Below are 14,403 nucleotides of genomic sequence, written 5' to 3'. Positions count from 1 at the left end.
CGTAAACCGTCAACTTAAGAACCTCCAACCTTAGTCATCTTATCTGACTTGTTGACAAGATCGAATCAAGTGAGCCTCTTGTAACCAATTATACAAGATATCGACCTAATTCTATGAAATTTGGAAGATATGTTTTTAGCATAGGTGAGCATGCATCTTATATTTGTTATAGATTTTAAACGTCTAATTCATTTTATAACACTTAAAAAAAACTTAGACAAACCTATAACATACATCTAACAATATATAACCGATATATAAAGAAGTTTATGGATTTAATTTATTTAACTTTCAATTAAATCATATTTAATTAAATTAAATAAATTACTAATTAGTTAATTATCTAATTAAACTAAATCATATTTAATCAAAATTAATTAATTAAACAATTAGTTAATCATATTAATTAATATCTATATTAATTAATTAACATGCATACTATAAATTATAACCAATACAACATACTTTCAACGCATGAATATGTTAACCTATGGTAGGATTTTAAATCTATATGGCATACTATATGTACATACAATATAAGCTTTAATCAAAACATACATCACATGCATAATTAATTAAACACCCTAAAATGGATTGGTTTTGGCCTCTAAATTAAGTTACAAACTAAATTATTACTATAATATTTTAATGGAGTACATAAACCGCTCTTGAACAACTCGAACCGGCTGGAAATCCTCTGAAACAGCACTAAACCAGCCCAAAAACCCATGAACCAACCTAAAATCCAACCATTGGGCTTGAACCAACCCAAAACTACTAGACCATACCATCGGGCACGTGGGTTCGATGCATCGGGTCAAACCCAGGTTGGGTTCACGGGTCATCAAGCGGAACTGGGTGAGGAGCAATTCGGATGGGCATGCGAGTTGGGCCAAACGGGACGCACGCGAGAAGGGCCGCATGCTGAAGTGGGTCGCGCGCAAGAGGATGAAGGAAGACAACCGAGTCGGATGGGCGAAACGCGGGTCGGACGAGCAGAAGCGAATCGGGTCGCGTGAGGGTCTTTGGGTTAGGTCTAGGTAGTCATTCGGGTCTGAAGCCTCTATTTGGGTCTGTCTTCAATAAATCACCAATTTCTTTGAATTTCTCTCTCCCGATGTAACAATTACAGCCTAAGAACAACTCTAATGACCCTAATAAAATTACCGATCCTTTGCAACAATAAAATAAGCCACAAACCGGGCTAAATACAATAATTAATACAATAAAAAAAACTTAATTTAAGTCAAAACCACTAATCCATTTTAGTTCATCCACATAAATTATCAAATAAATGAAAACACCCACCATATGCAATTGAGTAAAAATAATCATGCTCTGATACCACATGATAGAAGTTAAATGAGCATTGCGGAAGAAAGACCGAAATTCTACCCTAATTGCAATTAATTAACAATAAATCATAAATCGAAATAAGATTAAATATAGGTTTTTTAAGAAAAACTTACGTTCGAGGCTATGATTGATGCTTGAACCACCACTAGGGTTGACCTATTATCCTCTGGACTCAGAACCAGGTTATAGGACCCATTGGATGAAGAAAATCGGGAGAGAGAAAGAAGATGGAAAATAAATATGGAAAAAGGATTGAGCTTTTATTTTATAAAAACAGCATCCTAATTTTGTTTTCAAGAAAAAATGTCAAGCCCTTTTCCTTGAGGCCCTAAGAGCCCAATTTCCCACTAACTTTGGTCAAAGGATAAAATTGTCATTTGGTCAAAGTCAACCTTTGACTTTTCAAACCAAAAAAGTCAACATTTTGACTTTTTATAATTTTGTTTGTCATGACTAATTTTGACCTTCCTAGCATGAATCCACATTTGTTTTCTCAAAATTCAAATCACATTTGAATATATTACCGGTAAAAGTTTGACTTTTCAAAGTCAAAAGTCAACATGTTGACTTTTTACAACTTTGACTACTTCTATCTTTTTCGAGCTTCCAAGTATGAATCCGCATTTATATCTTTAGTATTTAAATCCCATTTAAGCATAAAGCTCTATTAGTAATTTAAAAACCAATGACTATATCACATATACTTGTTAGTTTCTCTTTCATCTCCAAAATCGAATAATTCGATTCATTCCATCATACTATTCTAAGTTTATTTCATATGAGCTAGTAGGGAAACCTAATGGACCTATAGATCATGGGCTCCAACGATCCAAGATTAACTGGCTAAACTCTTTTATACTGAGCTAATCAATATTCGTTAATTAACAGGTCATTCTACTAAAGTCCTGTAGTTGCACTCCCCTCACTATAGATATATTTGTGTCCATTTGATATAACCATAATTAGTAAGCTAATCCTTGATAGTTTGTTCGTAAGCTTGGCTGGGTCAAAAAATACCGTTTTACCCCCAAGAATACATCTTTCTCCTCAAGTCTCACTGATCCACTATTGAACAATTGGTTTTAAGGTTCAACCTATAAACCGAATCCCTCTCGTGCTAAAAGAATGGTGGGCCCCCTTTGTTCAAGACTTGAATTTAGCCCTTAAGGGAACAACCTATCTACTAACCCTAAAGCGGGTAAGAGTGAATTTCGTCTTGCACCATATGTTCCCAACTATCCACTCGATTTTACCCCTGAAATGGGAGGCTTATTAGGCCAACGCTAATGAGTTGCCCTCACCTATACAAATCTAAGGATAATCTCGTGTGAACAGAAGTTTACAGTTAGCTCCGGATTAAGATTAAGTTACCTAGGTCATCAATATCAAGATAGTCAGTTTTAAATAGTAAACGATGTTATAAAGTAAAAGTGACTATTTCACGGTTTCGTCTTATGTAAAACTTTTACATAGGATGGCCCCACTTTCATGTCTCTACATGAACGATTCAGGATTACATCGTTTGTATTAACTACAAAGCGGATCGCATCCATAGTATCTCTAAATAAAGCGTCCAAGCTTTATTCATATACTATAGATTATTTAGGCTATTTACACGAACTTAATCCATGTTTATGTTTCTACATAAAGTTCAAGTTCACTAAAAAATAACCTTGGGATCTTAGTTTATTGGATCTAAGATTATAGTATTCAATTTCTCAATAACGACTTTATTGAATAGAATATGATTGCAAACTATGAGTTTTAGAACATAAATTCTAATACATCTGATATAACTATGATCAGTAAGTTAATCCTTCAGAGGTTGTTCATAACCTCGACTAGGTCAAAATACCGTTTACCCTTAAGACTACATGTTGTTCCTTAAGTCCCACTGATCCACTATTGAACATTTGGTTTAAGGTCCAACCTATAAATCAAATTTCTCTTGGGCCAATGAAAGGGCGAGATGCCTTGTTCAAGACTTGGATTCAGTTCTTAAGGGAACAACCTATCTAAGAACTCTAAAACAAATAGGGGTGAATTTTGTCTTGCAATCTATGTCCCTAACCATTCATCCGGTCTTACCCCTAAAATGGGAGAGAATTATTGGGCTAGCGATATTGAGCTTCCCTCACCTATGTAGATCTAAGGATAATACCGTTTGAACAGAAGTTCATAGTTAGCTCAGGATTAAGATTAAGTTACATAAGTCATCATAATTGAAATAGTCAGTTCATATAGTCAACGGTGTTATAACTTAAAAGTGACTATTTCATGGTTCCAGTTTTATGCAAATTCTTTACATAGAATGCACCCACTCTCATATCTCTACATGAACGATTCAGGATCACATCGTTTGTACTAACTACAGAGTGGGCCACATCCATAGTGTTCCCGGAATAAAATACTCAATCTTATTCATACACTATAGATCGTTTGGGCTATAGACTCAAACTTGATCCACATTTGTCTCTACATAAAGTTCAAGTCTACACTGATAGCCTAAGAACTTTAGTTACTTAGATTCAAGATTGTAGTATTCTATTTTCTCTAATAAGTCCTCAATAACCACTTTATTGAATAGAATATAATTTTAACTACAAACTACGAGTTTTAGAATATAAATTCCAACACCTACTCCCTTCGTAAACCCAATTAAGCCCCCCCACCCCTTTAAAATTTCAATTGAACCCCCTCCCCCCTCAAATTTTCAATTTAACTCAACTCCTCAACTTCAAATTTTCAATTACCCCACACCCCCACACTCTTCAAATTTTCAACCCACACCATTCAAATTTTTAATTTCAATTCCAAAATCTATTAAAAAACAATATCCTAAAATTAATTCACAATCAAACTCCTAAAAATAATTTTAAAACACAAAAAAGTAAACTAAACTAACCTTATACTAAACCAAAATTAAGACTAAAATACTTATCGAAATTAGAAGGAGCAGCAGCAGACAACAACGAACTGCGGCGAGCTTCTCTTTCTCTTCTTCTCCTTCATTCTTTCATTTCTCTCCTTCGTCTTTTGATTATGTGATTTACAGAACTGAATGTTCTTTTTTCATCAAGGAACTCCAGACGCACCACAAAAACGTCGAGAGAACCCCACCATTTTCGACGTCATTAGTAATGCATCAAGAATAACCACACACATCACCAACGTATTACTAATGGCGTTGAGAAAATGGATGCCCATTCTCGACGCCATGCATGGCACATAATGAAAAAAGATATAAAACATTTAATTGTTAACCATTCCCGACACCTTTAGCAGTGCATCAAGAATAACGCCTCACATTACTTACACGTTACTAATGACGTCAAAAATTGGACGCCTATTCCCAACACCATGCAAACCACATCGTGAGAAAAGATATATATTATTTAATTGTTCACCTTCTCCGATGCAGTAGGTCTACACGTCGGGATTGACGTCTTGTTTTTCGACGCCTTGCAGATGACTTTGGGAAAGGTGAATAACTAAATATTGTATTTACCTTTCCTCGACGTGGGACATAACGGCGTCGGGGAAAGGCCTATGTCTCGACGTCTTGCTTCTCGATGCCTTTTTGTGCGTCAGAAAATCTCCAATTTCTTATTGTGATAACATTACTTATGATTTTTGCATATTTAGGTTGAGACACACTATCTCTCTAATTTTTTATAAGATTTTTACTAGCATCATAGGAAGATCTCATTAGAGAAACATCAAGGCTATCAAATTTCTTTAGTATTTTCTCAATGTAATGAGATTAACACAAGGACAAACCATTTTTGGTTTGTCTAATTTTAACACCAAGAATTACATATGCTTCTCCTAGGTCTTTCATTTCAAAATGCGATGACAAAATCAACTTGGTATTATTTATTAGTTCCATGTTTATTCCAAAGATCAACATGTCATCAACATACAAATATATTATCACACAGTTAAGCTCTAAACAATTTTGAATAAACACATGTATCGGAGGAATTTACCTTAAACCCATTGTGTATCAAAGTATTATTAAATTTTTCATACCATTGTTTAGGAGCTTGTTTAAGACCATACAAAAATTTTCTAAGTTTACATACTTTATTCTCTTGACCAGTAACCTTAAACCTTTTTTTTTTTTGTGCCATATAAATTTCTTCTTCTAGATCACCATCAGTTTTTACGTCTATTTGGTAAATAAGAAGACTATGTCTGGTAGCTAGTGCAATCAAGACCCTGATTGTAGTTATTTTGGTTACAAGAGAATACGTGTCATAGTAGTCAATACCTTGTTTTTTAGTATACTCTAACACTACTAATTTGACCTTATATCTTTTAATTGACCCATCTGATCTTGTTTTTCTTTTGAAAATCCATTTACACATAATTGGTTTACTCCCTTTGGGAAGGTCTATTAATTCCCATATTTGATCATTGGTTAGAGAACCTAATTCACTCTTAATAGTTCCCTTCCACATATTAGAGTCTATAGAGTTCAGGGCTTCTTGGTAAGATCTAAGATCCTCATCTATTAGATACAAACATGTGAAATTACAGTCGATATCAAACAAATGTGACACTTCCAGTGAGATGGACTGGAGAGCAAGAAACCATATAAGTAGATTGATTATAGGTTAAAAAAGGAATGATTCAACCGTTGGGTTTTGAAGAAAGATTGTGAAAACGAAATTAAAAAGAGAAAAAAAGAAGAAGAAGAAGAGAAGAAAAGATACGGGTGATTGATGAACGAAGAAGAACATACCTGTTGAGGGGAGGAATCACGAACTCTTGCTTCTCAACAAGATTGGAAATTCTCCTCTTGTGTTGAATAATCGACCCTGAGAAATATATTTTCCAGGGTAAAGAAAATACTCATAAATTAAACGCGGGCTTTGTAAGCCCATTACCCATTTCCACCCTCTTTACCCACAAACCAAAAGGTCCCTTTTATGTTTCATGGTTTAAAGTAGAGAAGAGAGACTAAAGTGGAGTTACTTTAATAGGAATTGACATGACTTTAATGGAAGAGAGAGGTTTGAAGGTTTAAAGAATGACCTTCAACTTACAAAAGATGGATTGAGAAGCTAGTTGGAAATAATTATAGATAACCCATTTTAGAGACCGAAAATGGAAAATGACTTCGTTTTTTTTTTTTAAATTGAAATGCCCCTTTGTTGATATCATGATCACGTGAAGTTATTGTATTACGTTTTTCTTTTTCCTCCTTTTCTCCCTCGCACATCTTTCTCCCTCTAATTCTTTCTTCCCCTCCATCTTCTTCTACAACACGATGAGTCCACACAAGCAACTCTAGTGAAAAGAGAGCGGTGAAGAGAGAGATTGTGAGTGAGAGCGAGAGAGTAAGAGAAAGTGTGAGAGAGAGATAGTGTCATGAGAGTTGGAGAGAGAGTGTGTATGAAAGAGAGGGAGAGAGTGAGACCATGAGTGATTTTGAGAGAGCGTGAGCAAAAAGAGCAAGACTAGTGGACGAACGACAACGAAACTTAGGTGAGAATGAGACTTCTTTTCCACGTGCACGCAAGCGTATTTTGGTAATTCACTCGAATTTAACATAAGTAAATGGTCATTCAACATTTTTTTCCAAAAAAGGGGACATTTGAAAATTTTCCCAATTTATAGATCATTCATCTGTGGACTTGATCAACCAAAAGTTGTCGAGACTTTTAATTGAGAACTAAATAATTATTTCATTTTTCACTATGATTCTAATATACAAAGAACCAATCAATTTTTCCTTGAGATTAACTTGTTGTAAAGTAACCAAATGAGAGAAGGGGGATTGTTGAATTTGTTTCAATTTTACTTGAATGAATTAAAACAATAGCAAGAAAACATGCGCACATTGAAAGATCATTGGATTAAAATTATCAATGAGACAAACACCTGGCACGAGACTTGTTTAGTTTACTTTTGATTCACAACTCCAACATTAAATTCATTGCAACATATGAAGTACAAATTCTTAGACGACCACGCCTAAAGAAGCTAGAGTGATGTTCTATACATCGAATTCGATCTTTATGTTTATATGAAAAGCATTCTAAACATGAAAATCAATTGACATTAGGATTTGGGACAAAATTAAAACTGAGTCGATCAAACAATTTGAAATTACCTAATTGAATGTTTGAAGGAAAGTCAATCCTAAGCTAGTTAGATAAATGTCATTAGGTTGGAATTGTCGAATCAATAAAATATTCTAACTAAGCTTCCATTATCTTGCGATCTATACCTAACAATTATGTATTAGAATTAGATCTATAACAAATGATTAAACATGATTGGTGAAGGAAGTATATATCATGCAGTGGAAGCAATCAGATCAAATACCATCCTAATTATACTAATTTAGAGAATTAATTAAAATGCTTCCAAAAAAGAACAAAAACAGTGTTTCTGAAACTAGACCTTTGTAGCTCAAATCTTCACTTTTTTGTTGTTGTTGATCAGAATCTGTCAAGGACAACCATCTAAATCTTCTCTACTATTGTCTAGACTTAGAGCGTGGTTGTGAGACCAAAATAATGATCAATTCTGTGAGTTTATGAGTGAGAAAGAAGCTATAAATAGTTATGTCTTTCAATAAAATGCATAAGGATCATCATTTGTTTACGCAATCTAATTTCTTAATTATGTAGCCAAATCACATGCAAATCTTATTTGCAAATTAACTTAATACTAACGATCACTAAGCAAGTGGATTTGATGGATTGATTATTCATGGATAATTGTGCAACGCTTTGTTCAAGACTTGGAGTTAGCAATTAAGGAAATAATTATGAATGTTAGCGGCTACGTATAAATCAAGCAAAATGTCGTAGCACTGTGACACCATGAAAATGTGTGCAAAGCTTGCTTTCATAGACTTCATAGTGTCGCGATGCTATAGGGCAGGGCCACAACACTGTGCACTATGCTGGAATAAAGCACCTTCTGCATTATGGTGCCCCAAACAACGTCATGCCTTCTATGCTCCAAATTTGGGTTTTCTTGCTCCATTAAGACTCTAAACTTCCAATTGAATTCATTTTGTCCCGAAATAAACATCATGACTTGGAATAACTTGAATTAATTAAGCTTAAATACCTAAAAGTCGAAGAATAGAGACATAAAATACAAGAACGATCCCAAGGTAAGCAAAATAAGGTAACGTATTTTCAATGCTATCAGAATTCAAGTTAGTTATGAAAGATATAAAATTTGGTTTTAATAAAAGTAGAAATCTTTAGAACTTAATTTAGGAGACGAAGGGTTTGAAGATTTGAAAGGGAGGGCACGAAATTTGACAAAATGGTGGTCGTGAGGTGCTGAAGTTGTCGCAAAGGACTGGAAATCCTACATTTGGTAAAATCGACATCTCAAATACGAGCAAATTTAAGATTTCTTAGATCGAACATGACGAATGAAAACGATATGGAAAGTTTTTGAATTGAGAACAAAAGTGAAACAATGTATTCAAAAGGGACAAAAATGAGGTTGAAAGAGAAGAAAAGATGAAGAACACATAGTTGACCTAAAGCTATTTGAAGAAAAATCATTGTTAAAATGGAAGAAAATAAAATACGTAGTTCTGCTCTAATAATACCATCGATACAAAATAAAGATGTGCATACAATATTAGAGCCTCTACAGAATTAGGATTTAACTGAGGTTGTATAACACAGCATAAAATATTATATGTTAATAAATAAGATACGATACAAAAGGCTAAAATTAAAGGTACAATCATACTTATACATTTAGGAAAATAAACATAAACTAAATAACGTAACATTGATCAATCTCAGCTTCATGCATTAGACTCCGAAGTCTGCTTTAAAAAAATAATAATAATGGCAACTCAATCCATCCATTGATTGATTCAAATTCGATATCTGTTGAGCGGATCTTTGAGCAAAAAGCACCGATCGGGATACACTCTCCATGCATACTCTTCAAAGTTAAATGAATGAAACACTGCCTTTTCCTTTCCTTCATCGTTGTCGCCGTCCTCTTCCTTTTTCATTTTATCGCGAACACTTGCGAATTGTTCCTCCTTTTCGTTTTCATTAGTTGACAGAAGAAGAGGAGAGACTTGAGTGTCAACAGGTAGAGTAATGAGTAGCGACAATGAGATTGTGCTGGAGTTGGTGCTACTGGTATTTGCTAAGCTTGATGCCATTGGCACCGGTCTTCCTCTCATTTTTTTGAGTTTTCCGTTGCTCCACACCTGTAAAATTTGAGTGTATCAAATTCAAACAGTGACCAAAAATGTCGGATTAATTTGAAACCTCAATACCAAATACAACTTGTTTGGCAAAATTAAAATGTGGGGGAGCTATACATATAAAAGAAGTCGGAAAGCAACGGTTCTTCACACTATCCCACCACATCCTCATGTATGTGTGTATGTGATATATATATATATATATATATATATATATATATATAACTGATTTTATATTGAGCAACTACCTAACTGATTTTATATCAATATCATTAGTTGCCCTCATAGTAAATTGGTCATTTAGCCCTCTCTAAATCACCCGTTCAAGCCCAACTCTTTACGATTCTTTTCAGATTGTTATTACTAATCTATAAAGTTCCGTTCACAAAATTTAAAAATTTGTCATTGCTAACAAAGAGTAGATTATCTCTTTACAACAATGTGACGATATTACTTGGGCTACTAGTTGACAACAAACCAATTACAAGAATGATGTGTTAGCTATTATGTGAGGTGATCCCAAATCTCGTGTCATCAACGAATCTAGATTAAGGGTCTGTTTAGATTAAATGTTTAAATTTGAAAAAAAAAAATCATTTTTAAAAAATTCGAGGTGTTTGGTAACTTTTCAAAATGCATTCTTAAAAAATGAGATTGAAAAATAATCTATTATTAGAGAAAACACTTGGAACCAAAATTTGGGAAAATATGTTTTTAAACAAAATTACTTATATAAACACTTATAAAAAGATCTAACCAAACATGTAAATGTTTAAATTTTAAACTCATTTTAAAGGAAGTGTTTAAAAGAAAATGTATTCTTGAAAAACATTTTTCCCTTAGATAATCCAAATGCACTCTAAATTTATATACCATGACTAGCATATCAATTTCAAAGTTTGGATTTGCATCGAAACTACACCAAATAATTGGGAAATTGCCAAAAATAGGTCAATTTTCGAGGGATTAATGACTTTTAGGATTGGGTTTGAAAAAGTTGGAATTTAGGATAAATCAATAGTGAGAAGTCAATTATTCCCTTAATGAAATTTCCCTTCTCCTTAACCTAAAATTTTTTAAAAAAATCCACCCAAAAGTCGTATTCATCCCCTCCTCCGATGAATGTTGAAGCATGCCTTTACATTACATTTCTTTAATTTGCCTTGGGACGTTGGAGCACACGTTTCTTCCAGTGAACCTCTCCTTGCCCGTTTTTTCTTCATGACTCAGTGTAAACCTCTCCTCAGTGAACGTCAATGAGGCAACAGTGAACATCAGAGCATGTCTTTCCATTGTCTTTCTTCGAGACTCAGTTCCTCGAGTGCTTTCATTGTTTAATTTCTTCGCCAAATCCCGATAGATGATACTCTCCCTTTCCTATTGTATGTACATTCATTTTACCATTGTCCAGGTAAATTTATATAAATTTAAATTTATATAAATTTGTGGTAGCTGTTGTATTCATGATTCTGGGATGTTTCTTAACTTGTTTGAAAACTTTCTATCGTTTGGTTGTCTACTGATTTGTTTTTCTTTATTTGTTTGTCGAAATCAATTATATACTTTTGTTTACTAATTTGGATTGGGTAGATTATTTCTATTGTTGAGTTGTTTACTTATTCTAATCTTAGAATATGAAATAGTTAAAGTTGTTTTGGTCTAGGTTAATGTGGAATAGTTGAGGTGTTTTAGGAGGCTTTGCATATGTTTTATGCATGTTTAGGAAACCTTTTAGGTCATACTTATGTATCGTCTCACACACATCTCACGCATTCTAGACTTTCACTATGAACGCATAATCAAAGTTGTTTTAAAACTCGAGGTGATCTCGATGCAACTTTGCCTTGAGTTTCAAAATCTAAATCTTCTGTTTTTCTCTCATTTCCCATATCACATGGTTCCTAAAGTAGTAAATATGATCAAACACAATATTTCTTATTCCAGTATATTATATGGTGTTACTAGTTCACGTAAATTATTGTTAGTTTTTAGTACAAGTAGCACAAGAAAGCTTGATTTTTCATCCCAAACATATTTTTCTCATCTCCAAAGGCAAAAGCATGGCTAACCAACATATAGAAAATCGACAAATTGTTACAATCAACAAACAATAAATTTAGTAAGTCATCTCAATTAACACATAATCAGCATTCATTGACAAGCAAAAGATATAAAATCTCACACAAATAAAAAGCAAAAGCACAGCTCCATAATCATATGGATCATATGGATAGCTCATCAAGACATCAGTGATGACCAAACATAAACTACTGAAGCCAGAAATGAAAATTCTACAAATGTCCCACAACAATTGTTTCTTTTTGGACTTTTAACCAACACATGGGTGTCCAAAACCAATTACTCTATAACCAAATAGTACCAACACAACCGATTAACATAACTTCTAAACTTCGTAATAAACAGATGAAAATTGTGGGGAAAGAGAACGATGAGGTGGGAAAAATGGTGGGTTTTTGTATATAGAAGTTTGAAATGGAGGTCACTAGAGATGGAGAATGAGAAGACCTTGAAAAAGGTGGAAAAGGAAAATGACAAGAAGAAAATGAACCATGGATAAATTAATTAAAATGCGTAAAATGGAAAATTGTCTCATCGTTGCCGACTCTCACCGTTGTTGTTGCCTCACCATTGATGTTGTAGATGAGTTGAAGGAGAAGGTTTTGCAGGGTAGGAGAGCAAGAATCGAATATCAATTTTTTTTATATTGTAGGTTAAGGAGAAGGAAATTTCATTAAAAATAAAATTAACATTTCACTGTCGATGAAATTAACTTTTCATCGTCAATTTGTCCTAAATCTTAATTATTATTTTTTTCAAGCTCAATACTAAAAATCATTACGAAATTGGTTTACTTTTGAAAATTTCCCCGAATAGTTTTGGAAATGATGTGATTTTTTTTTAAATTCTACCAATACTAAAAAAATACCGACTTACATCTATAGCCAAAAGTAAACTAAAAACTCTTTTTTTCTCTTTTTTGAGAACATTGCATCAATCATTTTGACAAATTATAATGGAGAGAGATTGTTATGCTTGTCTGGAATTGTGAAACAAGCATGTTTGTCACGAACGCACGTGACCAATGCCTCTCAATTCGTGCTATTCAGACTCTTTCAATTTATTAATTAATGACATTTTAAAATAAATTATTAATTATTAAAATTCTTAGATAGATTATGGAGATAACTCCTTTTGTAAAAAAATAAAAAATAATAAATAATAGCAACCGTACTAAAATAAATGAATAATAGTAACGAAACGACAGCGTGTTTTTACTTACTTGCGCAACATCTCCGATCGAGACCATCACAGAATCTGCCGCCGCCGCCGCCGCAACCCAGCCGGAATCCCCTAACAGAGAACACCTCTGGTTTCTGCTCTGATACTGCAATCCAACAATGTATGGATAAAATCCACCGGCCATTGCCGGTTCCGTGCTCCGACAACCTTCCGATATCCATACTAGCGACCGGAATCCAGTACGATCTTCACCTATTGGATTCTCAAAGCCAATCGCACGAAACAGAAACTCAACGATCTTCAAGCCGAGGCTCTCCATTTCAAGAACAAACTCTGTCAAAGAATGTAAAGAAATTTCGGCCGAATCGGAAAAACACAGCCTCGAATCGAAGCACAACGAGTCACCGCTGCCGTCCGATTCTTCATCTCCATCGCCTTTGAAACCGAGTGGCCAGTTCTTTGGAAACAGAGACTCCTTCTTCTCAGCAGAAAGATTGAACAAAGCGGCGGATTCCGACTCAGCGGAGAGAGCGAGATGAGAGGAGATTTTATGATCGGTGAGTTGGAAGAAGCCGAGTTCGGAGGCGGCAGAGAGAAGGTGGTTGAGAAGGTCAGGATTAGGAGATTCTGAGAAGGAAATCGTCGGCGGTGCGATAACGGAGGGGGAGCGGCGAGTAGGGAGGGAAAGATTAGGCGGTAAGCGATGGAGGAGCTTGGAGAGAGCGTCGGCGGCGGCGGAGGTGGAGAGGTGGTTGGTTTGAGAGGAGGGAGTAGGCGGGGGAGCGGCGGTGGCGCCGCCGTGGATGTTTGGATGCTGATTGTGATTGAGTGAGGAAGCCATTAGAAGAAGAGAGAAGACGAAGACGAAGACGAAGAGAGGAGGAACGAATCTTTTGCATATTTAAATACGCATTGTTTTTGTATTAATAAATAAATTAAAAAGAAAAGGTAATAATTAGTAATAAAGGACGAAAATTGATTTAATCCTAAATTCCACGTGTAATAGGCTCATGAAATCAGTTTCAATTATGAAGGTGGGCCCCTTTCACTAGGATTTCATTTTGATTTGGATTACATTATTTTATGTTTCATTTTTTTTATAATTATACAAAAGTAAAATAAAATTCAAATTTGAATTTTTCTTCATTATATTTCCCCGACGTGAAAGAAATTTATATTTCATTTTTTACAACTATACTAAAACTACAGCGAAACTTTGAATTTTTTCTCTTAGTTTTATAATTACATTGTTTTTTTAATAAAAAAAATTGTCAAAAATGATAAAATATTTATATTTTATAAAAAAAATCTAAGTGTAATGTATTTTATTTTTTTTTAATTTTTCTATGGAGTATAATTAGTTTGTCAACTTTTTATTTTTGAAAAAATCCCTTGTTTATACTTAACTTAAAGGGGCTCTATGACAATTATAGTATCATAAATTAGGCTCATATTACATCATTTTTACATTTGCAAAAATAGCAAAATTGAAGCCCAACCCGCATTTTAAAAATACGAAATTATGAAGCTACCCTTCAGTCATTACTAATATCAATATATACGGTTGATACACC

The 14,403-nt window shown here is 34.1% G+C and overlaps 1 protein-coding gene across 1 annotated transcript; it reads right to left on the bottom strand.

Moving 5' to 3' along the window:
• Window positions 1–8,996: 8,996 nt before the first annotated feature.
• LOC103502873 (gibberellin 2-beta-dioxygenase 6) lies at window positions 8,997–13,737 on the bottom strand. Its single transcript, XM_008466996.3, has 2 exons — window positions 12,870–13,737; window positions 8,997–9,571 (listed from the first exon to the last, which is right to left on the bottom strand). The coding sequence occupies exons 1-2, from the start codon at window positions 13,668–13,670 to the stop codon at window positions 9,224–9,226; spliced, it is 1,149 nt and encodes a 382-aa protein (XP_008465218.2). The 5' UTR covers window positions 13,671–13,737; the 3' UTR covers window positions 8,997–9,223.
• Between the last annotated feature and the right edge of the window lie 666 nt (window positions 13,738–14,403).

The sequence above is a fragment of the Cucumis melo genome, chromosome 10 (assembly GCF_025177605.1).
Source record: "Cucumis melo cultivar AY chromosome 10, USDA_Cmelo_AY_1.0, whole genome shotgun sequence".
NCBI classification, from domain to species: Eukaryota; Viridiplantae; Streptophyta; class Magnoliopsida; order Cucurbitales; family Cucurbitaceae; genus Cucumis; species Cucumis melo.
Note: the sequence above shows the minus strand (reverse complement) of the source record. Positions and strands in the feature narration are given on the sequence as shown.